The sequence below is a fragment of the Streptopelia decaocto genome (assembly GCF_964273445.1).
Source record: "Streptopelia decaocto genome assembly, chromosome: 1".
Taxonomy (NCBI): Eukaryota; Metazoa; Chordata; class Aves; order Columbiformes; family Columbidae; genus Streptopelia; species Streptopelia decaocto.
The window spans coordinates 132,527,574-132,554,293 of NC_138663.1; the positions used below are offsets into that span (position 1 = coordinate 132,527,574).

Below are 26,720 nucleotides of genomic sequence, written 5' to 3' on the forward strand. Positions count from 1 at the left end.
TGATTTGGCATGGTCTAATATGAGTAGAGTTCAATTATCAAGGGATTTTAAAAATAAAATAAACCCAAACACAATAAAAAACCCTCCACACTCTTCTCTCAGCAATTTATTAAGTTTTCAGGTTTTCTAATCAGCTTCAAGGTTCTAGGCACTTGAATCCCTTTGAAATGCACTGGGACTTAATACTTCATAGAACCTTTTTTCTTGCCTAAATTAATAAACTGATGATTTCAAAATAGGTCTGTGAGCACCTTTATTTTTATTTATTTAGAAAGTAGTACTTTTAATGTGATTACAAAGGCCCAGACAATGGTGAGAATTACTTTAATTGATAAGAACGTATATTAAGTGCATTTTGAGATCTTTAGAGAAGGCTGTGTACTACATGAAACACTCTCTGCAGTGCGTATAAAGTGTGTAGAATGACAGATTGAATGTATATTATTTGATGTATTCAGTTTATGTCATTAGAAGAAAAGAAATAAATGCTGTGTGGCTTTTTTTCTAGTTTCAGAGTGCTCTGGTCTCGCATGTGAAAAAAGGCTTGCTTTGATGTTGGTTTTAAATTTCTTTTTTGTACCTGATTGAAACCCAGTCATCTCTCTGATATGTTTTTTCAAAGTAACTTAGGAACTCTTGTTTGATTTAACTTTTTATCCTATGCTATCAATTTATCTCCAAGTAAGAGTATGTTCCATTTACAGGTTTTTAGTAGGTAAGCATTTGTACGAAAGTTGCTCTCTGTTCGTGTAAATAATACAAGGTCAAAGCTCCAGTAGCTGGGCTTTAGTTCAGTTCCCCAAGCCTTTATTAACCAGTTGACGGATGACTTTCTGGAGAATTACAAGTATAAACATTGAACTTTTTTGTTGCACTGATAATGCTGTGTGATCAATTAAGAAATAACACAGCAACTAGATGGAAAATGGTCCTCTTTAAACAAGAGAAAGGCAGAGTTTTATTTTCATTCTTAAGGTTATTTGACTATTTTTCCTGACTTAAAATTAAGAGTTTTTCAGCTTTAGCTCAGACTCTTTTGTCTTTTTAAATAGAAATCTGTCTTGAGTAGACTACTATTACAGTTGCTAATTAATCAGCTTTTAATAAAAAGAAAAACCTTGGTGAAATTGTAATGTTGCTGACTTGTAAGAACTGTTTTTTGATTCCACAGATTACAACTATGTTGTTTGATTTTTTTTTTTAAACTGATAATTAAATACTAATATTAAAAGAAAACAAAAACCCCATGAACAAACCATATTTAGTGTTCAGCAGTTAAACTTTGTAAATCTGTTGTCAGCTCAAGTGTTTCTGCTGGACATTAGAACTTCTGGATATTCTGGAAAGTGGTTCTCAAACCTTTTAGTGTCATAAAATTGCCTAAATAGCACTAAAACCAGCCCAGAACCACCATTTGAGATAAGGGAAGAAAAAAGCTTTGATCATTTTGGTTAGATTCAGTACTGTTTTCAGGTTTTGAGTGTATTTCTCCATTATTTATAGTACCATTTAAATAGTGCTACAGAAATGTTAGTAGATTGGCCTGATAACAGTTTCTGTGAACAGGTGGATAAATATCTGCCTCTCTTCTGGAGTTGAAATAAGCACCCCAGGTTAAAGTGTAGGATCCAAAAAGGACTTGGATACCTGCAGTGGAACTGTGTCTGAAGGTGCTCTTCTGAAACCTCTGTCATTTATTTCCCAGTCACAAGCCTAGATGCTGCCAGGCAATTCCTCCCCTCCCCTGCCCAACCTTCTGTGCCAGTCTTCATATCTACAACTCTTCCTATGTTCTTTAAGACATTCAGTCCACTAACATGTTCTGTAGCTGTCTGTCTCAGACCTACGAGATTGAGTTTCATAAACAAGTCACAATTAGTTTAGTTTAAAAATGGTGGTTTAAATCACTTAGGAAGAACTGATCAATAGCCCTTGGAGCTGAGACTTATGTATTTGCTGGACTTCTCCAATTGCTGATACAAATGGGCCCCCTCATCGCCTTCCTCAGATTCTTCTCAGAAAAAGTGTTCTTATGCAGTTTTGAAAGAATGGGCATAACCACCCTGAAGACACCTGAAGTCTGTGGACTCCTCATTCCAGGTAGAAGGAGCTAACTAATTTACCTTTACTAAAGTGGTGAGGCATGAAGAAACTAGGGAGTTGATTTTGGCTCGGTTAGGCAGTTTCACACCAAGTAGGCCCTATCTATGTCATTTTCTGCTTAGAATGTTAAAAAAAATATCTTTTATACAGAGTCTTTTTTTTTTTTTTTTTATGGCAAAGGCCAACCACTTGGTGTTTATGTATAGGGGTTTCACTTAGGGGTATATTCAGAGGGGACTTTGAGTGGTTCTTCTCCACATCACTCTTTAAACTGAAAGAAGAACATGCAGTTCAGTGGTACGCAATTTTTGAGAGCTTTGAGCTCTCCTTGAAGCCTACTTCATTTTTTCCTGGTGCTAAAATATGGAATTTGGGCTGAAATATTTGAGAGACTTTTTTCTTCCCTTCTTCTAAGTCTTATACACCAGTTTCTTCTTCATTTATTTTTCATGAGTTATCATTTAAAAAGTTTAGGAATTAACTCAATTTCTCTTTTGATGGTAAAGTTTTTCAGTTATGATGGTATGTTCTGTGCTAAGAATTAAGCAGTTAATGCAAATAAAGAGTTCCTAGTCTTTGCCCAGTGTTTCCTACCTAACAGTCTTGAAAGTAGAGCTGTTTACTGCTGTCCTTATGAAGAATCAAACAGTGTTGAATCTGTCCTATGTAGCTTGACTACTTAAAATTCACTTGAGTTTATGAAGTCCTGTAGGTATTCCAGTGTGTTGTTGCTAATGCGGATAAGCCAGTTGAAATGAAATTATAGAAACAAATTTAAGAGTAGAGTTCCTATGTAACATGTAGAGGACTGACAGTTTCTGGTACAGTCTCTCAAGAGAAGACCCATTAATTTTTAATAGATTTTTTTTTTTTTTTAGCTACTTAGCTTTTGTTTTTAATCAAAACACTGAGGGAGAATTTCCTGTTTATTTAAAGTAGGAATTAAAAATAAGGACAGATTAATTGACATTAAAAATTGCTTTAAACTGATACATGAGCTATAATGCCTACTAATTAGTCATATAATGGTATATTAGAAAATAAAATGATTGAGATAAGGACTCTACCTGTAGAGAAGGGACAACTGATTCCTATTAATCAATTTAAACCACTAACCAAGCATTTAATTCTCAGCCTTTGCTGAGGGTACTGGTGAGCAGCTGTGAGCCTCAAGGCCTAGTGGTTCTGTCTAATTAGTCCCACTGAAGGCTTTCAGCCTATTCAGGAACCTTAATTTAGGTTGAAGGGGTTTTGTTTCAAATAGCTGTTTACATAAAGTGGAAAAGCCCATATATTGGTTGTCTTTTAGCCATTAGAAAACATGCTGTACTTCTATTTGTGATACAAAAAGATAGTTTGGCCTTGAAAACCCTGTTGCAAAAAAAAAAAAAAGCCTGCTGAAAATTTGGCTAGCAAGGATGAAAATGAACAAAACCTCTAGTTCCTTTTATCTACCTCTCAAGTCATGGTTGATACCCTACCTGTGCTGTAAAAGAGGTGGCTGCAGCTACTTGAACAGCATTGGTTTCTAGTGAGGTTAGTGCTATTTTTTGGCTGTAAAGGTCCCAGCCTACTTTTATCTCTCCAGAGAGACTGAGCAAGTTCTGCATGGAGTAGCCATGGGAGAGAAGCAGGAGGTAGTAATTAAAACTAGTTCACTTTGTAATAGAGAGGAACATGCAAACTTAGTGAACAGTTATCTTCCATGCATAATGGAAGCTGAGTAGTCAAAGATGCCATACTTGTACTTGAGATTAATTTTGTTTCTTTATATGAATATAAGTATCTTTTTCCCCTCAGCATTTCTACATGCTTGTAAAATGCAGATTAATTTGTTAGAAAGAAAACTCTAATAATATAATCCTACCTTAGAGTCTTACAGATTGGAGAAAAAGAGCTTCCTTTTACTAAAGGAGCACGCTTAGCTGAATTCTTTGAATCTAGCTGTCCACTTTTTATAGGTTGTTGCTGTTGTTTTTCTACTTGCCTCTCTGGACAGGGCTATTTAACTTGTGAAACAAGCCTTGTGCAGAGAAGTAATCTCTTTTATTAGATGTACTGATAAAGGTACAAAAAGGACAGATAATGTTTCTGGGCATAGACTCCTCTAAGGCTTATTAATTCCTGGCATAACCTATTTTTCTTTGCTGTTTGAGCCCCCTCCCTTGTCATGTAGTGATTGCTGCTAGAAATAATAATAATGATGATTGCTCTCCCTTGTTTTCAGACAGCTATTCTTAATAATTTTGAGGCTTCACTATCATTTGCATTTATATGTGTAAATCTGCAAACCTTTGCCAGCTTACCTGTGGTGGTGTTGTGTTATACATTATAATCTTCTCAAATCATACACCTCTGTTCCTCTAACTTTCATGTACTGTTTTTTTTATATTTCTTGTGCAGCTCTGCAGAACTCTTTGAGATTTATTTCTCTTCCCTTGCTTGCTGTTTGTATTCATCTCTGCTACTTTTGACTTGACCTCATGGTTATGTAGCACTCTGTCCTTCTGTTACCTTTCCTCTCTTGTTCCTTTTTCCATTTTTGACCTCTTAATTTTGATCTCTCTTTCTTTATCAGCACTCTGATCCCCTTACCGGAACCCCATATATTAGTAATTCAAAAGCTAGTTGTTAAACTAGCTATTAAAACGAATTATTAATTAATTAAAATTTACAAAATAAAACCACACTCTTATTTTGATCAAATAATTATATTTTTCTAACTTTTCCCTTATACTGTCAATGATGGTCTTCACTCCTTAAATCTCATCCTCAACAGCCATAAGCTACTGCCCTTGAACTTCGTTTTCGTTCCATTATCAGCTTCAGTAGGCAGAGTCAAGAGCATTTTTGTTTATCTGTAAAATTCTCAGATTTAGCATGCTATGTAAGGGATAAACATTGTCTTCATTAATGTTCTGGATATGTCAGAATTTGCTTTTAAGGCTGAAAATTGACGGAGATGGCTGCATTCCTCTAGGGATTTGTTACTAATCCTTTAAAAGGCCATTTCAAATATTTTGTTTTCTGAAAGTGTAAATGACTTCAGACAATTATGGTTCAGTACTTTTTCTTGAAGTTAATAACTCACCTAAAACCGATGCTATTTAAATATCTTCCCTGAGTGTGCCTGTCATACAGGACATCTCAAAAGCTTTGTTTTAAATGTTTAAGTACATTTCAGGCTGCTGAACACTTAGGCTATTAGCTACAGGTTTTCTGAAGGATTCACTATGAATATTCAAGGAAATAGTCTGTTAACATTTATTTTTACCATTTAGTTTATTGGTAACAACTTGGCTAGATAAAGTGTGCTTTTACATTTTCTTGTGTTAATTTTATGTAGAGAGATTTTAAATATAATTTTAATGCTTGAAGACTGAAGTTATTGTCTACAGAGAGTGCTTTGAAACTTAGATTCATTTTGAAGCTATTTCCTTTGAGTTTTTTCTTTATTTACACTGTGTTGTAGTATAAAATGAGATAGAAACACTAATAGCTGCATTGCTAGCTGTATTTTTTATATATATATATATATAAAAGAGAGAGAGATATACATAGCAGTGTATATAGTATGGAATCTTCTTTTATCAGGAAGGCATGTTATGTTGAGAAAATTGAGAGCGTATTTCAGCAATCTTCTAGGGATTGTAAAATAAAAATGAAAGTCCTTTTTAGTTTTCTAATTTCCCTGTATACCCATATGTTTCACTTGGCAGCATGTCAAACTGCTTGCTGGGGGAGTGCCTCTCATAGCAGGTACCACGGTCTGCCTTTCCCTTCCCTCTTCCTATGGGCAGCATCCAGCTTGTTGGCTGAAACACCCTCCCACTGCTCAGCTATGAGATCATGGAAAAGATTTCACCGAACTACTTGTTTGTGCTTTTCTACCATGTAAAAGGGTGATGTTTTCTACCGCAATCCGTTTAACATAGGTCTTACAGTGAACCACATTTTCTTCTGTCTTATTTTATATTTGGATAACTGTGAAATTTTGCCATGTGTGTTGGTAGGGGGTGAGTGTATGGAGCTGAGCAACTCCCTGCGTGGCTTCGTTTCTTGACACCTTTCAGAGAGCTTTTCTCATAACGTGATTCAGAGCTCGATGTGTAGGAACTCTGGATGCATTGGTGTAGTTGATCAAGATGACTTCAGGTTTATGTAGGAGCAAATACATAAGCCTAATAAATGGAAATTCTCCAGGCCATGTTTTTAGGAAACTTTGTAGTAGCCATTGAATAATACTCAAGTCTTCACTGTGGTTGTATTCAAGTTGTACCGTTTTCACTACAACCAGAACTAAAATCCAGTTGGGAAGGTACAGAAGTGGCAGAAATGTCAGCTGAAATTTTTTGATGATTTTCCACTAGATTTTCTGCAGTCATGCTCTGGGATGTGAAATAAGACCACAGATGGAAAAGCAGCATTAATTCTATGTCCCTCAGAGAAGAAAACTCACTGATAGTGTTCTGGGCCCATACTGTTGTGCATTTAAGGAAGTCCAGGGTTGTGGCCTTCTGTGTTTAATGCCATTCACCTGTAGCTGGATTCAGTGTTAGCATGGTAAAGTTATGCTTTATGCAAAGGAGGAAGTAAAAACAGTTGTAAAACAAATGGGCATGTGAAAGATCTCTGATTTTTTTTTTATATTTTTTTCTTTGTTTGTTTGAATTTGGAACCAAAGAAACCTTTTAAGAAACAAAACCCAAACCAAGTGGACTATATGACCTTTTGAGGAACAGGAAATTCAAACACAGTCAAAGGGAAAACATTGCACAGTTGCTCAGAAAGAGATTATTTTGATGGCTTTGATAGGTGGAAATTTCTTTTAGGTGAAAGTTTGTTTGCTGTTTTGACATGTCTTCATATTGGTGAAAAACAGCAATAGAAAGGTAGCTTCAGTCATCATGCAGTGAACATCATGATTGCTATGCCAAGTAACTCATGGATTTTTAGTACACAAATCAGCTGAAATACATTTTGAGGACTGTGTGGCTAACTTGCATTTATATGGAAAGGTAAAATATTTCACAGGTTCTCTGAAAACACTGTATTGGTATTGTTGTTATTGGCAAAAAGATTAATCTCTCACAGAGTCATTGAGATGTTAGCGTCCAGCAGAGTGGTCTGATTTGACTAGCAGTGTTCTTACAAGTTCAACAGGTGTTAAATTTCTAAGCCGGTGGGATCATAGTTTTTTTTTTTTTTTCTCCTCCTCTCAGGAGGAGATATTTATTGCTTTCCCCTGAGAGCATGTTGTCTTTTACGCTTTTCATACTGATTTACTTAGCTTTATATTTGAAGAAAAGTATGCTTTGGAAAGAGGATAGAGATAGATGGCTTTTAAATAAGTGGTTATTTGATTTAATATTTTTTTAAAACTATCAATTATAAAATATTTTAATTTATACTGATCTGTACATTTTATGTAATTGTAAACAACTCATTGAAAATAGTTTTTCATTTAGGTTTCCAATTTTCTTTATGCAACCAAAGCATGACAGTGTTGTGTTACCGCAGTAACAACTTGTAATTGAAAATGTCTGGGCTTTTTGTACTTGTCCAAACTTAATGTTGTTCAAAAATTCAATTTGATTTAAATGTAGTGAAAAAAACCTGTTTTAATCCAAATATTTAACACATTAAAATAATAACAATAGAAATAAGGAAACTGAACTGCCTAAGAGAGACTCTTTTGTCCTGTTGTTCATCTTTCCTAAATTAGTAGCACTGAATAATTAAATTCAAACTTATTCCTGAGCTGACATAACCTTCCTATTAATACCTAGCGTTCGGATTTATGAGAGTGGTTTTGATATTTCATTCACCCTTACCTCTGAAACAAATCTCTGATCAGCTTAAAAAGTAGGGCTTCAGATGGGTATTTTGAATCCTCATATCTATCTTTAAATCTAATTTGGAAATAAGAATAAATGGCAATATCAGTTGCATGACAAGTACCAAAATTGGCACAGGCATAAGCGTAGGAATGTTATTGCCTGTCGTGTTACAATACTTGGGCTTCTGTTGCTGCAGAGGTGAAGTGTGTTGCCTGATGGAGCTGAGAAGAGAAAACCCTTAGCCCTATTGGGAATTGCTGTTTCTCTGACTTCCTTATAGCCTGCAGAATTGAGGATCATCTTTCCTGTCTCTCAGCATCTCTCTGACATTTGAACTTGCAGTTGATCTATATCAGATTCAATCTCACACTGAATCTGGAGTTGGAAATGAATTAGAAGTTCATTTTCCTAAGCATGGTAGGAGGTGGCTTTGAAATGTATGGAACAATGTGAGGGCAACTCATCTGAAATAATACGGAGAGGATGCATTACATTTGTTTTTGTGACTAAATGATTTTAAAAAAGAAGAACCCCAAAAGCAGGTATTATTATTATTTTTAATGAATATGATCATGCAGAACGATATTTTGTGTTTTGTTTGGCCACATAGATAAAAATTTTGGATTAAAATAGCCTAGCATGTTGTGATCATGCCACAAACAGGTGAAATCTTTGGCGCTGATTACAGAGAATCTTTAGGGTGAAGTGCAATTTTTCTGCATCAGTATGGCTGACATCTGAATAATCAACATAGAATATGTTTTAAAGTGTATAACACCTTCTAAAATGTGTTGATATATTAATATAACATTTTTTGATATAAGGTATCTATTTAATTTTGAGTCCTAGGCATTTTTACTAAATTGGCACTTTATTTGTTTCCTTCAGTGCAGCTAAGAGTTCTCCTTTGTTTAGGTACACTATCATTGTTTTTCTCCAAGTTCTGTTTTCCTGTCCCAAATGGCAAAGCAGTGGTTCGCAGCTAACGAGATGCTCTTTCTGTCTGGCATAAAACATGATTGAGGACAAGGATCGAAGATGGAGATGAGAAGAGCCTGACTGTATCTGTTGTGTTTTCTAATCGTTGTCCCTCACTGCTCATTAGAAAATGACAATTCTTGTGTGACTTCACAGCAGCCTCTGTCCTCACACTTTCACATTTACTGTGTCTATTTTTTCTTCTCAGGTGTGTCAGTGAGGCTGCTGACAGCAGATCAGAGTTGTGAGGCCTTTCTTTGTAGGGAACACAATCTCTCAAGGACAAAAAGGGCATCAGTGATTGGGCTGAGCTGTCTCAGTTCTTCTGCCTTGTCCCAGCTCCTCTGTTTGACCAGGGACCCTTTCCAATATGTTTTCAGCTCTATTGCCCACAGAATTATCCAATTATCATCAAATCCTGTCACTTTGATATATTTCAAATACATAGTGATACCAAGTTTTCCCTTATGGTCTTTCAGCCACTCTTTACATCAGTTCTACCTCATATTTGCAGCCTCTCAATAATCCTTTGCCATGTTTTTACCCCAGCCATCCTTTTTACACTCTTGACTGTGAGCCAAGGGTCTGTGCAGCTATTGCAATGACATGGTCTTCTCTGTGTTCCCCTCTACCTGCCTGACCCCACTGCTTCACTCATCCTGCAATTGAGCATGATCATCTCCAAGCAGTTTGTTATTGCCAGGTTGTCACATCTAAATCTCCAAAGATGAGCTTGCCTTCAGATGTATCGCAGATGTTCTCGGTCTTGTTCTTGTGTTCTTATTCTCAATATCATCCCAGGGTAGGAAATATCTCCCAGCATTACTGCAGCCATTTCAAAGAGAAAATGACTAATGAAGTACGCTTTATTACTAGTGTGTTTGTTTTCGAATACAGTGTGGTTGCTCATCCTGTCATAGTTGATTTTGCATTACTAATGAAAAGACTCCTGTAATTTCATTAATGTTTTCTCTAAGGGAAAATGCTATTCCCAACTCACCTGTTTGCTGTGGGATATTGTGGTTTTTATTGACTGAGGTTTGATTTCCAAAGTCAGTGCTCTAGATACTGCTATCTTGGGCTATTCCAGTATCTTCTAAAGTCAGATGAGATAAATATCTTGCCAGAAAGTGGAACTGAGAGAGATAAAAAATAAAACTGAATGCTTTTATGCACTGGGAACATTACCTACTGCCTGAGGTTTTATGTAAATGTCAGCCTCTTACAGAGCTCAATATAAATATTATTATTTTAAATTTTTATTCTAGCTAATTTAATGAATAACCAGGTCAGGAGTTATTTATGCTAACTGCTGGACAAACCAGTAGTGTGTGTTCTTGTAACAAAGATTGACTGTAAAGCTGCCTCTCTTTGAAATAAATGGTTTGTTCAAGAGCAATTTAAAAGAGCTGTATTTAATTTTGGATTAAGAAACTAAAGCATGACTTTTACTGTTGCCGCTTTCAGCTTCTTTGTTAAAAGTGATTTCAGAGAGCTGGTCTCTCTTAGCATCTCCTGGGAAATATGTCTTTAGGTATTAAAAGAAAGACTCAGTATTAATATCTGTGCAGTGCAGTACCTGCCAATATTGTTTTTCATTCCCACCAGGCAGAGTATTTAAATAACTGTAAGATGCTGTACATCTTTCCAGAAGTCTTGTTGCATAAAATTTTATGGCTTTTTCTGACCTAATCGTATATGTCTGGATTTACTGCAAGTAAGGAACAGAAACCATTTAAACAAATGTGATGTATAAATGGTTTTTATTTTTCTCCCTTGTTTATTTAGCTTATTACTATAATACTTAAGCTAACGCTTGTTCAGTTGATCAGAACCTGAGTATTGTGTAAATTGGAAGTCCATAGCTTGCAATATTTAGGTTTATGTCTTCTCTAAGAGCCAGGTACAGGATCAGTCTGGATTTGAGGCATTTTTAGCACAGCTCCCATTTAATCTCTTGTTTCAGAGAGACAGACATGGCTTAAAACTCCAGGCTCTGCGTGGTTATTCTAGTATTTTTTAGCCATAAGCATACAGTAAATCATGGGCTATGCTATTCCTATTTATCTTATGCTATTCCATCCATGGGCTGCTGACATCTCCTGATAGTGTGGTAGCCATGACAGAAATGTAGTTGTAATTCATGGTGTCTTAGCAACATAAAATACTATAAGATTGTCTTTCGAAGTGGGAAAATGTTTTGTGGGTGCCTACAACTTAAGTTCGAAAGCCAAGACCCACAAAATTTCTTGCTTTGTCTTACAGTCACTTTGTATTTAAAGTACAACTTGCCTTACCCAAAAATATGCCTTAGTACAATAACAGAAATAATGAAAAAGAACATTTATTAATAATTTTATGTCTTATTATGAACAGGAGCTCCAAATAGAAATTAAGCGAGGGAGGCAGAAGGATTCTTTGACATAATGGTGTGAACTGAAAAAAGCACAACTTCTTTTTCAGGGAACACCACAGTGGTTTCACAGTAGGAATGATCTGTTATTGTTCAGTGCTTTTCTCTTTAGTTACGTCTTGCTCACTTGTTTTCTATTATGTTCTTGGAAAAAGTGGAGATGTTGCTCTTCGTTGGGAATATGTAGGGGAATTGAAGACTCTACTGATCCAAAGTGAGAGCCTTGCTTGTCACATTTTATAGTATCTAAGTTATTGGAAAGAACTGGACATATTCCTGGATCAGTGCTTGGAACAATTCAGTGCATCTTAAAATGCATTTCAATAAACCTGTAATCCTGGGTGGGCATTAATCAAGTGATGTGCCGGTACTGTTATGTTCCTGCTATTCATTTTTTCTCTTCAGTATACAAATACTGGCTTACTTGCTGGACTGTAAGACCTCTATCACCTGGTATTTTTGTTCATAAAGTGGTATCCTTTTAAAGAAGTTATGGAAATGTTCACTGTTATGACTGAGCAAAGTATTGGCAAGATTTAGGTACAAAACAACTTTATTTTTTTCTAGACTAAATGTTCAATACTCAGTTCTTAGAGATTAACAGTCCTGGTAAATATAACTCTCTGTGCAAAGACCTATTTTCTGAGTCCAAAGTGACAAAATGACCGATGCTGTTCTCAAATCAGTGTTTCAGAAATACCAGTTATATGCAGATTTGGTTCTTGTGCTTTATGCCAAAGTAGAATTAAAAACCAGAATTTCTGTTTTTACACAGTTAACATTGGGGAAAATCCAAATAGGCACAGCATTACTGGCTTCATTAATTATTTCATGTCTTTGGTTATGGAGAGAAGACCACAACACTTGTAAAGGAAATCTTGAATTAGATGCTCTTTAATATGCAGGCTGCAAAGCTCGGGAAATCAGATGTTTTATTTAGGCTGAACAGGAGTAGTATATGAAGAGTAAGAATATTTAAAAAATTGGAGAAGTTGAGAGAAAGTGAATGGAACAAAGTCTCTGTGAATCTTCCTTGCTCTGTTATTTTTCCTTGAAAATTATTTATTGTCTGTGAAAAGAGGTAAACCCAGTAGGGTAAGTTAGCTGAATGTCTTGAAGCAGAAAAGCCACTTGCAGAAGAATACTTTGATTTTTTTTATTTTTTATTTTATTTTTTTTTTCTGTAGTTATTTTTCCTTTGTAACATGATGTGATGTTGCTTTGCAGTGTGTGCTTGAAATGGTATTCAAAGTCTACTTGCCTCTTAAGTGTGTGTTGTTTGGGTCTTCCATGTTCAAAAAGGATGAACTCAAACTAGAATTTAAGACAAGGAAAAGACGAGTGAGTCTTATGAGGGGAAAATCAGATGAGATTAGTTTGTTGACTTCTAACAACAGCAAGAACACAAAATCCCAGAGGATGGTAAAAATGAGAAGGTTGTAATCTCCATGTCAAAGGGATAAAAATCCCAGGAAGTATGTGGAGAGATCTGAATTAAAGGGAGCTAAAGCACAGGAGGAATAAGGTATTTACAACTCAGGGATATGTTTAACCTGATGATTAGAGAAAGATTTCTAACCACTAGAGCAAGAGTGTTATGGAACGTCTTTCCAGTCAACATAAAACCACAAAAAATTCCTCCCCGTTTCTGAAAAGCTTCTGAAAGAGATTAAGTAATACGTAGTGGAAACAGTAGGGAATTGACAACGGTGTTACGTTCAGATTAAGTATAGCTGTTGCAGGAATCACCTAGCCCTGGTTTTAAACCTGTAGTTTTGTTTGTTAGTGTTTTACTAATAACTTTGATAGCAGTTGAGCCAGTTGCTCAGATCTTATGTTACAATGTGAAGTATTTAAATAAATAAAAGACCGGAGATGTGCCTGTGCATTGCAGAGGGGTTAGACTGGATGACATTTGGAGGTCCCTTTCAACCTAAACTATTCTATGATTTTGTGCTCTGAAAATCAGTGTTAAATGCTGTACTTGTGAAAAAGAAAAGAAATGGGTCCAAGAGTGTACTGGCTTTTTGGTGCTTGGCTAAAGACACAATCTGTCATGTGACATTTTTATAGGACAGGATAAATTACTATTTAGATATATAGATCTTGGGAAATAACGTTTTCCATATACATCTGAGCTGAAGTTTAGATCAACTGTAGATATGGTCTTGATTTTTAACTGTCTTAGGCTGCATGGTTCATATTTGAGGCACTTTGTTCCAGTACCACGTAACTTTTGTTTTTCTCCTGAAGGAGAACAGTGCAGTGTTTGCACCCTGGTATCAGCAGCTTTCACATTTAAACACATTCTCTGCTATTTTTCGATACGTTGTTTCTGTATGCTACAAAACAGAGTTTTAAGGTGGGCATGAAAGCAAATCTTGTCTCTACGAGTTTACCATTCATCTAATGCTAGCTTTCTTTGAAACTTCACATCTGTTTGTTTTGGTGTTTGAATTCTTGTAAAAATAGTTGTGGCACAGTCCAAGAAACTGGAAACATGATTTCATATAATTGTTCTTTTAAGTAGCAGCATGAAATAATTAGTATGGCATACTTTAATTGGTGGCATCCTGTTGACTTTTTATGGAAGACTTGAGTTATAATAAAAGCAGGGTGCACTAGTTGGTTAGCTGCTATAACACAGTGCTGTCATCTTTGGGGAGAAGAAAAAGAAGTTCTGTTGTGTGTTTAATGGCAGATCCAGCATGTAATGGGTGTTCTGCTTCTATTTTTTTTACCAAATATCCCCTTGGGAAGGGTTCTTGACAGGAAAATTACAGGATTGGTGCCCACTGTATGATTTATGTTGATAATTGAAGCTGCTTCTTCTCAATAAAACGTAAATGCAGCTTAAATAACTATGCTAAAAGGAAGGAAAGATTTTTTTTTTCTTTTTTTGTTTTAAATGAAAGTCTAGATACGTAGAAAGATTATAACTCGGTTGTCAAGGCCATTATACCCCTTAGGCAGTTGTCACTAAATCTGTGGTTAATACTCACTATGTGCCAGTCAACTACTTGTGCAACTTTTGTTCCTTTCTGCTTTAATCAGTTTTATGAAATTTTCTAGATAAATGTTAGTTCATAAAATGCTAGGATTATATATATATATATATATATAACTAAATGGATATTTCTGTAGTTTTTACTCCTCTAATGTTACCCAGCAAAGACATTTTAAAAGTATATGAATGGGCATTCCTAGAATTTCCTGGGGACTTTTTTCCCCTGTAAGAGTTTTGAGTCTCAGTTTTAAAGAAAGTTTAGTGGTTAGTCTTTAAACATTCATTCTGTACCATACTTGAAGTTAGTGTACAGTCACTTGAATGTCAATATGGAAAGTGTTGCATGAAATACATCTGAAAAGGATATTTATTTTATTTATGGTCTGGACCATGCTGACAAATAATGGGAAGGTTATACTATATCGTGTGCTGGTTGGCTAGCATTATCTGTGAAAATATAAAAATAAAGCAGACTAGCATATGTGCAGACTTTGTTTTTTAAAACAATTCTTAACTCTCTCTAAACATTTTATGTTGAACTTGGCTTTTTATATTTCTAGAGTGACTCTTACATCCTTTGTTTCTGTGCCTTTCCTTGTGAGGTACATAGTAAGTGAGCGGAAGTATAAAAAAACCCAAGGTTTTTATCCCTATCTAGTCATTTTTACCTTGGAAAAAGAGATCTAAGATAGGTGGCCCCAACTGTGAGGGCAGCAACATTATTGCATGAGGGGCTTCTCACAAAAGCCGTGTAGAAGTTCAGGATGAGTAGATACAAATGCAGTTTGCAAGTCCTAAGATGTCTGCTCAGGGCAAACAGGAGTATCAGAGGCTTCTTGTAGCTATTGCAAAAGACCAGTACTGGATGGCATGATTTTATTGGTTTGCACTTTTAGCTCTCCTCTCACTGGAGCTGGCCTGTGCTGTACCTCTAGGCAGTGCAGCTCAAAATCTTGCTTTAGCGTGGTGTCCAGGGTTTGTGTGTAGCCAGCAAAAGGATGCAGGAGTTTCCTGGCTGCTGTTCTGTTGGCCCATGCTTCAGTTTTCATGTCTCGGTCAGTTATTGTAGGCAAAAGTAAACATAAAATGTAATTACTTGTTTGCTTTAGGTACTACAATATATTGCAATATTCTGAATAACTGAACAGAAATTGGTAAATTAAATAAATGGTTAAATATTTCTTGTAATTTAGGAATATAGTCCTAAATACAATACTATTTATGTTCTCTTTCCTCAAAGGACTAAAGAGTAGATTTATTGCTGTTTGAGTTATTTTGTATTTAATGATCAGTAATGTTGATATAAAACTTTTTTCTTTTAATGCATACAGAATGCAAATATATTTCAATATAGTCAAGCCATACCAGAGATTAGGGAATGTGCAGTTTGTGCTAGCTGATTAGTGTATCGTTTAATTTGAATTGATTATTTTGAGGTGGAGGAAGTGTGAAATAAACTTTACATGAAAGTCATGCATTTTAGAATATTTTTTATTTTATATACATTATACACACATGTAGTATATATTGAAAACAGATCTCTCTCTAGGACTTTCCTCTCCTTGTCTCCTTCCCTTTTTTTCATACCAGTTTATGGTCTATTAACCTGCAGTGAATAATCTTGTATTTCTTTCTGGTGCTTCACAGCTGTTCAAAAACCATGTTATTAATGTTAATAAAGAATCCTGACATTTAAAATTGTAATAATCGGGAATCAGTGATCCAAGAGACTAATTTTATCCATGGCAGAGTTGTATATCAAGAAAGGGAGAAATAAGGAAAACAGTAGTTTGAAATTTAGTCAACAATATAAAAGCCCAAGAGTTTTGGTAGCTGCTTATTCCTAATTTGGAATTCTTGGGCATCCAGTTGGTTGCCATATTCCTCTGTCCATACTATTATTTTTATTATTTTTTTATGCCAAGTATCAGCTTGGAGCTTGAATTAGTTTGAAATCAAATGCTTTTGTGGAAGAGTGTCTTGTTTGCTTGTAGCTTTTCTTTTACCCAGGATACTGTTGTCTCACATAGTATTGGAGTTCTAGGTTGGAGACAGTAAAAATTCTTATATTTTAAAAAGTTTCTCTAGTTTTCTCCAATGCAAGAGGTGGAAGAAGTGCTAGGGCACTGCATTCGTTTGTACCTCTCTGGTACTGCTTAACAAGTGACTAAAAAGAGTTGACAGTACAAGTGAGATAAAGCAACTCTGTGAGCTCTGGAGATGTTTGACTTACTCTGCAGACAATTCATGAATTAATGGGCTTTCCAAAAGGTCAAATGAGGTTGACTATGACTTTGTGTTACTAATTAGCAGTACCAGTTTTGCTGGTAGAGGTGGTCCGATGCATGTAGAGTATCTGTAGGATTAATTTTTCGTAATTGTGTAAGTAGGGATTTATATAAATGAATAGATCAATAAAAAAATGGATGTGATTTAGGAACATGGAGGTTTAGTTCACTAGTATAGGTTGCCTGTTGAAAAAAATGTTTTTGAATGCGTTCACTTGCGAGAACCTTGCACACAATTAAATGCTTTTTTATTTCACTTTAAAAAGATGCTAATAGCTGTTCTTATTAAATCACATACTACAGGATAATGGTTAAGTAGTTGTATTGCAAAACACAATGACTGTACCTGGCAATGATCTAAGAAAGTTTTGCGTTTTTTTATGTTGCAGGCTCTCGTCTTCGGCAAGAAGATTTCCCACCTCGAATTGTTGAACACCCTTCTGATCTAATTGTTTCCAAAGGAGAACCGGCAACTTTAAACTGTAAAGCTGAAGGAAGGCCGACCCCCACCATTGAGTGGTACAAGGGTGGGGAAAGAGTGGAAACGGACAAGGATGATCCGCGCTCCCACCGCATGCTGCTGCCCAGCGGATCTTTATTTTTCTTACGTATCGTGCATGGGCGCAAGAGTAGGCCAGATGAAGGGGTCTATGTCTGCGTGGCAAGGAATTACCTTGGGGAAGCTGTAAGTCATAATGCGTCGCTGGAGGTGGCAAGTAAGTACTTTTTTTTTTTTCACTTTTTGGTAACAACTGCTTGCTTTGATGTTCTTTGAAGCTAGAAAAACAAGTGTGAGCTGCCTCTGAGGGACAGACTTAAAAGCAGTGAACGGACTGTGCAGTTAATTATTATTGATACAGAGGATAATAGAAAAATAATCAGAAGAGGTATCATCACATCACTGTAGAAACGGAGATGTTTTTGTGCATTCTTGCTACTTTTATGTTTCTATGCAATTACAATTACTTAATGTTTGCTACATTTTGTATACTTAATTTCAGTTTATAGATGTTTTTTCCTCTTCGTACAACCATGCAAAATGCAATGTATAATTAGAGGCGGGATAGCCAGGATTTAATCTAATAGGGAACATTTGGAATAGCTGGAACTGGACCACAAATTATCTCACTAGTTCTAAGTATTTGGCCAACGGAAGGAGCAGTCAAGTATGTTCACATCACTTTGTAATGCTTATCTCTTCCTGTATGCCCTTTAAACTCTACTTATTTTAAAGGAAGAGAGTATACATGAAAGGGTTTTAAGCATTTAAATGGAGTGCAAAGTGTAGGTCAAAAAATATCAGTTTTGGGGTCCTGAAGTATGAGAGGAAACCTTGCAATTCAGAAGTTAGGTATCTATTGAAAGTTGCTTTTGTAGGCTTCCTCTGTAATCTGTAGCAGTTCATGTGGCGTCATGTTGAAGAGCTAGCTCAGAACTGGGTGAGTTGTGCTCTGAAAACACGGATCACTCTGACTAAGCAATTAATGTTGTTAAGCAGCTCTGATGAGGCTCCTGTTAAATAAATGCCACTGTTGGTGTGTAACTTCAGAAAAAAGTCTAGATTTTCATGACTGTCACCAAAAGCAAAGGAAATAGACTATAAATTTCTGCATTTACTTGAGCCATTTGTCTAGTCTCACTCACGTTCACAGAAAATCCCAAGGACTTTTATCCTTCTTATACCAGAAGAATCTTGAGCATCGCATATAATACAGTAAATACAGATGAATAAGTTCTATGACGGTGCTGTTGCCTTGTCACTGGATTTAGTGCTAAAAGTAGTTAGCGTCTGACTAGCTGGAAGTAAATCCAATAAACGTATAACCTGTTTATCTGTTAATTGGTTACTCACAAATATTATATCCACTATTTTGTAGGTGTAATTTTCAGTGAGCATTGATGTTTAAGAGGTTTTGATTTTTATCTAATTGCTGTTGTTTACTTCATAGCACCACTTACTGACTCTTGAAATTAGTTTCAATGTTCTGCCCATGCAGCAAAGCAGCATGGATGGGCGTGCTTATTTTCAATTCTTTTGTGATGTGCTGTGGAGTAATGTTTGAAATGCAGGTAGTGTTTCTGTGTCTTCCACAATTTTTCGTCAGAACCTAGAAACATGAGGTAGACCTTGGTGGTTGGTATGCTATGGTGTGGATCAGTTCAACTGGCATGTAATTGCTAAACCCTGCATCAAATCATCTTCAGGTGATTACAGTAGAGCGTAATTGACAGGGTCTGAATGGAAAATATTGATATTGTTACACATTTTTTAAGAACCTGTGCCAACACTCATGACAAAATGGAAAAGATGGGTGTCTTTTTAAAGGGGTTCAAATGTATACCACCTAACAATAATATAGCATTAAGTTGTTAATCCAGCTCAACATTACTCTCATATCAAGGGCTAGTGTCAGAAAATAAACACTGACAATGCTGTAAGGGGGAAAAAAAAAATCACAATCTGTATTAGAAAATAAGATTTGTAGTAGAATGGTAAATAGTTTTAAATGTATACCAGCAGATTACAGGCAATGAATTTTAACAGAAAAGTTATGCTTTAATAGAAAAGGTAGTGATGTGAAAGTGCAAGAGCACCAAAACTCTTTAAGTAGCACAGGAGAAGTGAAGAACAAGGAAAGAGTTGAAGGCTGGTAGAAATAAATTTGCATTAAATTCAAAATCTGTGCATTATAGCTGTAAAGCTATCATCATTATAAACTGTAGCTACATTCAGAGTGAATTGCTGCAAGTCAGCTGTTTGGATGAGCTTCTCCATACACCTGGAGAAGCACCACAACTTTTACATTTGTATACACGTAGCCATATACAACTGCTATTCAAGAAATCCTTATGCTATAGTTGAATTTTTGTATGTTTGTAGAGTAAAATTGCCTTCATTTGGTTTCCATTTACAAAAGTACACAAGACACTTTAGAGTACTCATTTGGTGATATGCTTTTATGCTACAAGTTTAATCAAAAAACTTTTATGAAACACAGAAAGCAGAAGTGGTTTTCACACTGTAACAGCTCTCTCTGGAAGAAGCAGTTGGTTTCATAACGTGACAGGGAATTTATCATGTTTTCTTCCATCACCTCTTATAGTAACATTTTCAATTAGATGAAATTCCTTTACTGTTCAATGGATGTGTAAATTTGACTTCAGGTTAACACTAAAAATAATATTTCATGTCTTTTACTCCTTCAGGCAGATTTTTTTTTTTTTAAGCAGTTCCAGTGCTCGTTTTCGAGATACTACATGGGCAACTCCTTATGGACTAAGGTGGACATCTTCCTTAAGTACACTGTGCATAGATTCTGCAGTTACAGAGACATAAATGTAGAGAGATTTCAAATCTACAAATATTTCAGAAGTGCGAAATACTAAAAGCTGTTTTATCTTCTTAAATACGTGTGTATTTTAAGAACTTTAAAAATAGCTTTAGATGTGATAACCACAAGGGGGGAGAGACTAAAATCATAAAATTACAAGGGAGAGTTTCTGCTTCATTCCTTTCTGTTCATCAGCCTTTCTTTGATGGCTTGACTAAGATGTGCATGTCATTTAATCCACAGGATGCTACATTTTCTTCCGCTTTGGTCATGATAGTGTAGTCCTCAATTAATACCATTAAACGTGATGTAAATACTACTTGTTATCAGCAAATTCAATTAAGTCAGTCTCTTTATTATTCAGGCTCTGCTTCTTGTGGCCCTTCTAAAATGTTTGAAGATCCTACATGTCTACTGGAGATTTGTCATCTCTTCTCTGTAATGTTATTTCATTTACATATAAATATTTTTGCAGCTGTATTTCCTGCAGTTTCAGTGTTGTTCTTTTGTTTTTGTTTTTTTTTCCTTGAAACCATGCCCCATCCAGATCCCTAAAAAGATCTTAAAAATAAGATGGTCCTGACTGGTAAAGAGTGGTATCTTTCTTAAATCTATGAAATGGAGTACTTGAACCCCCACTGGCTATATTCTGTTTGGTTATGTTGCAGGGAGTGTAACTTTCTCTAAAGAAATAGCTAGCCACTTGATATTTCAAGAATTAAAATCTCTCAGATACTTTAGAGCAGAGGTGTCAAACTCATTTTCACCATCGGCCACATCAGCCTTGCGGTTGCCTTCAAAAGGCTGAATGTAATTTTAGGAACTGTCTAGGAGTAGTTACATTTATACAGTCCTAAAGTTACCTTCGGCCTTTTGAAGGCAACTGCGAGGCTCATGTGGCCCTTGGTGAAGATGAGTTTGACACCCCTGCTTTAGAGACTGGTTAAACTATTGTAAGCTACACAGCTCTGTGTAAATTAGCTTTCTAATTTAATATTACATAACTCTTTCTGTGTAATGTAGATCTGTAAGAACTTCATAAATGGGAAGGATATAAATTTGCATAAATAGGAACCCAGCGTAAAGCTGAATTACAAGTCAATTAAATGAAAGAGATGTAACTTCTGTTTAATTGGGGGATTTTTCTTTTTTTGTACTAGTTGTCTGGTTTCATCTTTATTTGAAACATTATTCCCACAAAATTTCTGAAATGAAGACTCGCTGTATGTGTTCGAAGTTAATTTGCAGAAGAATGAAGTTTCAGTAGAGTAGCCCGGAAAGGGTGGGTGATGGGATAAAGAGATAACAGTCTGGAGTCATCCTTCTGATTTAGGCTGCTACAAGTCCATTTGCCTCCCTCTTCTTGACTTCCTGAACTCAGCCTTTTGATCACTGGAGACCTACTTAAATTAGCTCTCTGTTTTGTTTTTGAGGAATGTAACTGGTTTCGGATTACTGCCTACCAGTGACACATTCTCCGGTGGTGAAAGGTCCTAAAGTACGTGAAAAAGGGCATGTCCCTGTCAAAATGAAACTGGGTAATTCTCTCTATAAATGTCAGCTTTTACAGGTGGGAGCAGAAAATGGAACCATGCTTGATACTCAGAGTAAGGGCTAGAGGCTCTTTTGGCTGTCACATAAACAGCTGGGAAACAAAAGTCATTTTTCACAACAGAGAAGTAGAAGTAGGTTTGGAAAAGTGGAAAGTTACCAAGTGGCAGACTGGAGGGTGGCTACAGCTGCTGCATATACTTGAGTCTCTCAGGATTGTCTGGTGAACAGACGCACCTGATCAAGACCAAATTCAGTTACTGGTGTTTGATAGTTTGATTCAGTGTTTAATTTTTCCTTATCCTCCATTTACTCCTTTTGAGATCTCCAGGTCTCATGGCCGTCTGTTACATAGCATTATGTAGAAAACTACCCATGTCAAGAGTTGACAACAGTAGCTGCAGGGGTATGGTCATCTTTCAGCACCCTGAAGTTTTTGAGGATGCTAAGAAAAAACAAATGCAAATGAAATTAGTTACTTTTTTTGGTCAGTGGCTTCATGAATCTTCATTTCAAATCATGTTTTTTTGAGAGAAACTTTGCTTTTGCCGTGAAAATTCTGGAGTGTCTTTTATCATGACGTTTCCATTTTCCGTTGATATATGCATCTCCTTCTCAAGAGCAATGCTTTTGCAAAAGTGTTTGTAAAGTATATACACATATCTGTTACCACAAACCTCAATAATAGGATATTTTACACTAAGTAGGCTGTTGTGTATGAAAGTTTGTTCACATTTGTTTTCAGCTTACAATGGATAATAGTCCAAATACTTTCTACATCAAATCCCAGCAACATCCTAGTTATAGACTTGCTATGCTGTGACTGAAAGCAAACAAGTAAAAAAACTTATGTAGCACAGAATTGGTAAGAAAGATGATTTAACAGCTCTGTCTGTTCAGTACTTCTAAAAGGGCAATATCTTTCTCACAATGAAAAGTCATATTTCTTTGTGTATTGTTTTCATTGTATATTCAGTTTGTATGGTATTAGGCTATATTAGCAAACTTGGCCTCCTGACTGCCATTGTAAAACATCAGTATCTTAAGCCAGGTTGAAATTAAAGAAAAAAATGTGCATATTTTGTTACCTAAGCTGGTAATGTCTTACTGATGAATAAGTGACTTAATTTGAATGCTTATGTGCATATGTAACAAAGGCAAATCTCAGTTTTACAAGAATCTCATCAAGCTCCTGTGTACATATAAAAAAAAATGAGTGAAGCTGTACCCATTGCTTACCACAACCAATGGCATAAACAAAAGTTGCTTGAGGCATAGAAGGTTTTAATAGTAGTGCTATTGCTAATCCTTTTTAAAACCTACCGTTTATCCGTGATAGGCTTGCTGTGAACTTGACCCTTTCAATGCTTGTTGCAACTGCATAGTAAGCCTCAATTACTATAAACTGCTAAGAATCCTAATGAATGGATGCACCTGATAAAGGCCAAATTCAGTTTTTGGTGTGCGATAGTTTGATTCAGTGTTTAACTTTTTCTTTTGTTTTCTTCCAGTTACTCCTTTTTGAGGAAAATTCTATCTCCAGATCTTGTGGGTGTCACGTAGCATAATGTAGAAACCTACCCATGAGAGTAAATGACAAGTGGAGAAAGTAAAAAAAATAACTTCATTGAAACTCTACTGTCATATTTCTAGATGATAGTGTGTGTGTGATTGCACACGTGTTCTCTCTCTTAAGCATAGTAGTATTGTATCCCTGAAAGTTTGAACATTATACTTTTTTTCTATTTTTTCATTGAATTAAACCTAATGAAATGAAATTTCATTTTCATTGAGTTAAACCTAATGAAAATAGCAGGTGCTTTAAAAACCTCACTTCTTTACATTCTGACATGAATCAACCAAACACAAAAGGAGATGGGGAGCGAGGGTGCACAGAAATCGAACAGTGCAGCAAATGGAACCGCTTAAATATTATGACTCCTACGGTACTCAGGTTTCATCATATTATTGTTAACTTTATATTCCTAGTTCAGGATTAGAAAAATTGGTCTTCCATGAGGCTTCTATGGCTATACTGAATGCCCTCCATGACTGTCCTGTAACACGGTTTAAACATGAAATAGTGACACATTTGGAGAATGTGAGTCTGAACTCATAGTATGGTGCAAACAGAACAAAATATTTCAGGAGGCTCCAATGAGAACAAACATTACTAGGATCATCTCCTCTACTGGGTGGTAATAAGCCATAATTTTAGGTTGCCTTCAATTGGACTGTCCCAATGTGATGGCAGTGTGTTGAGTCTCTGTGTTTGTGTTCTTTAGGAACAGAGCTTATCATGCAAGCAGTTTACACCTGACCCATGTTGAGGTTCAGAGAAGGTGGCTGAATTACTTTAGGATTATTTTGTTTGGTGAAATGGACACATGAAATCTGATGTTTCCCACCGAATTAGACTGTTTCCTTTTTTTTTTCCCTTCTCCCCTTGCCATGTCATGATGAGTTTTTAGAGAAGAATTATAATTATGACAGGGAATTTGGCATGATTCTTTCATGTGTAGCTTTATCATCTTTGTAATGTAATCTTCAGTACATATTAGATTACTGTTCTGGTTCAAAAAATACTTTACACTTTTAAAATTATTTAAAAGGAATAAAAATTACATACAGTCGGTGTAGGTGCCTTATTTCTAAAAATACTTCAAGGTCCTTTGAATTACAAGAAACAGAATTAACCTTTCTGTGAAAAAGATGGTTTCATCAGCAGCCTCATTAATTATTGTTGGTAAAATGAAATATCCCCTGTTGTTCTGAAATTCCTTTGGCAGATGAATAAAAAGCTGCTACAGAATTTAAAGATCCATGATGACTTTCCAGTACTTATTTTTCCTGTGTTAGCAGAATACGAGCTGTTGAACTAGCTGCAAAATTCTTTCTCACTTTTAACTTTAGGCAAGACGTGATCTTCCCATGTTACTGTTTGTATTGTTAGCTGCAAGTTATGCAACACTGTCAAAATTCAAAGCACTTAATTTTTATAAATGTTCTGTCATTTCAAGTATATGTGCAGTCACTGGTGTGTTGAAAGAGTCAGGCAAGCAACATGTTACTCCCTTTTTCAGTTGCATGACAGTAAATGAAACATTTTGGACATGTATCAGAATTTCTACAACCTGAGGTGCCTGTGGCCTCAGAGAAAAATATGTCCTTTTTAACCAAACCATTTGTTCTTTTTTTCATTAAAGAGAGGAACTAAATATGAACCAGGTCATATCATTTTAGCATTGGGTGAACACGAGAACAACAGTTCTGTTTATTTGCTATCAGGATCAGCAGATCTATACAACTGACTGTGCTTAACAGTGGTACATATTGGATAATGTTGTTGCATTTACATTACTACATTTTCACATTTTTTTACTAAAAATACTTCAAGAATTTTGTTGTTAAAATCTGTGCTAAAATGATTTTAATGAGCTAATTTTTTTGTGTGCTGTTTTACCATTCATACTTCACGAGATCAGGGAAAAAACACCCTCAGCTTTTGTTGATGACCTTTCAGCATTTTTTTATGGTATTTATTGTTAGTTTTAGCATGATCTTTTCTCTTTTTGTCTTGGGGAGGGCAGCTCCCCTCACTTGTTGGTGGAACATTGCTACTATAGCTATAATCCCTGCTGCCACTTCACTAAAAGGTTTATTAACTCAGTTTTAGCTCATGGTCATTTAATTTGCATCCTCTTTGCAGTGGGCCGGTAGAGACATGCTGTGGTACACGCTGCAGCTTCCATTTAGTGCTTAACATGTCAGAAGAACCTGTAGTTAGTTATCAATACTTTGATGTTCAGTAACTCAAAGTACAATTCTTCTAGAAGTATTAATGTATTTAAAATTGGTTCCATTCCAGTGATGACAGGAATAATTGGTGTGCAAAGTGCACATAAATTAAGACTCCTCTGGATTTAAAGGTGTTGCCTCTGTATTGATTGAGATCAAATCTGTTATATGGGATCCAAAAGAAAAACTTCTATAGCGAAGATAGCTAAGATTTAGTTGGTTGCCTGGGGACTCACTTGGAAGAACATATATTCATGCCAAGTCAAAAGTAGGCCTTGTTTTATTTTATTTTATTTTATTTTATTTTTTTAATAAATTTTGCTTCCACCATCGGTTCTGGAGCTTTTTTCTGAACTTTGTCAGCAGTGGTATACCATGGTACACCACAGTAAATTCTTTGGAAAGAGAGCCTTCCCTCCATTTGTAGGCTGTCGAGAATGGGTGATGGGTTTCAGAGTCTGCTGGTACACGGTTCCTACTAGAAAGAGCTGGTTTGCTGCGCTTGCATACTGTATGCAGTACTTTGCAGCAAGATATGATGATAGCCTGTGTATGGCAATCATGCTGTTCATGTTGTCTACAATTTATTTGGTGAAGTGTCATAAAAGTTGTGGTTGGCTTACTTTTTTTTTTTTTTCCCCCAAGTCTGCATTTAGGTTTAAGATATCCCAAATGGTCTTTCTTTTTTGAGTTTTTCATTTATTGTTTTGTTCAAAGACTAAGCTTTTTCAGGCAAGTGTCCACCCTTGTAGGGGCAGTGGGAGAGATGAAAAGAATTGCTTTTTTTAGTGTTGCTTGGTGAAATTTTAATGATTCAGCCTTACCTGTACTCATGAAATTAAGAGAATAAGGAATGTGCCTTATCAGAGTTAAGGGATGTTTCTTGCTGCAGAGAGGGTTACAAGATTAATTGATGCATTGAAGAGTAAAATGATGTATAGGTTTAAAACACAAACAACAGAAAACGAAAACACCAAAGCTTGACTGTAAATGCCATAACGTAAGCATATTTCCTAACTGGTACAGTTTGGTATGGTAGAAGTTCATTTTGTAGTGAGTCTAAGTTTATTCTTAAAGGAAAATTCTATGTGTATTATCTAAGATACAACATGTATATATTTGGGAATATAAAGGAGTAATTGTTAAAGATCTGAAGGTGGTATAACTTACAGTTGTAAAATTTGTGGTTTAGGTTTTTGGTTGTTCCATGGAGATGTTTGGAAGCCTGTATTGTTTATTTCTTTCATGCTAGATCTGAAGTTCAAAGATTCAATATATTTTGGTAGCAGATTAAGCGGACTTTTTATTGAGAATGTGTGTCAATATGTTTGAGCATTACAGCTAATTGTGTGCTCAAGGCAGTTCACAGGTCAGTGGTATTGTTAGTGAATAACAATGATACTGATATAA

General features: G+C 35.8%; 1 protein-coding gene across 1 annotated transcript in view; it reads left to right on the top strand.

Annotated features, from left to right (window-relative positions):
* Positions 1-26,720, top strand: part of ROBO1 (roundabout guidance receptor 1) — a 312,664-nt gene that overhangs the window by 27,903 nt on the left and 258,041 nt on the right. Inside the window, exon 2 of the mRNA XM_082054528.1 lies at positions 17,019-17,345. Coding sequence (XP_081910654.1) covers positions 17,019-17,345 — 327 coding nt within the window. The remainder of the gene's footprint in view (positions 1-17,018; positions 17,346-26,720) is intronic.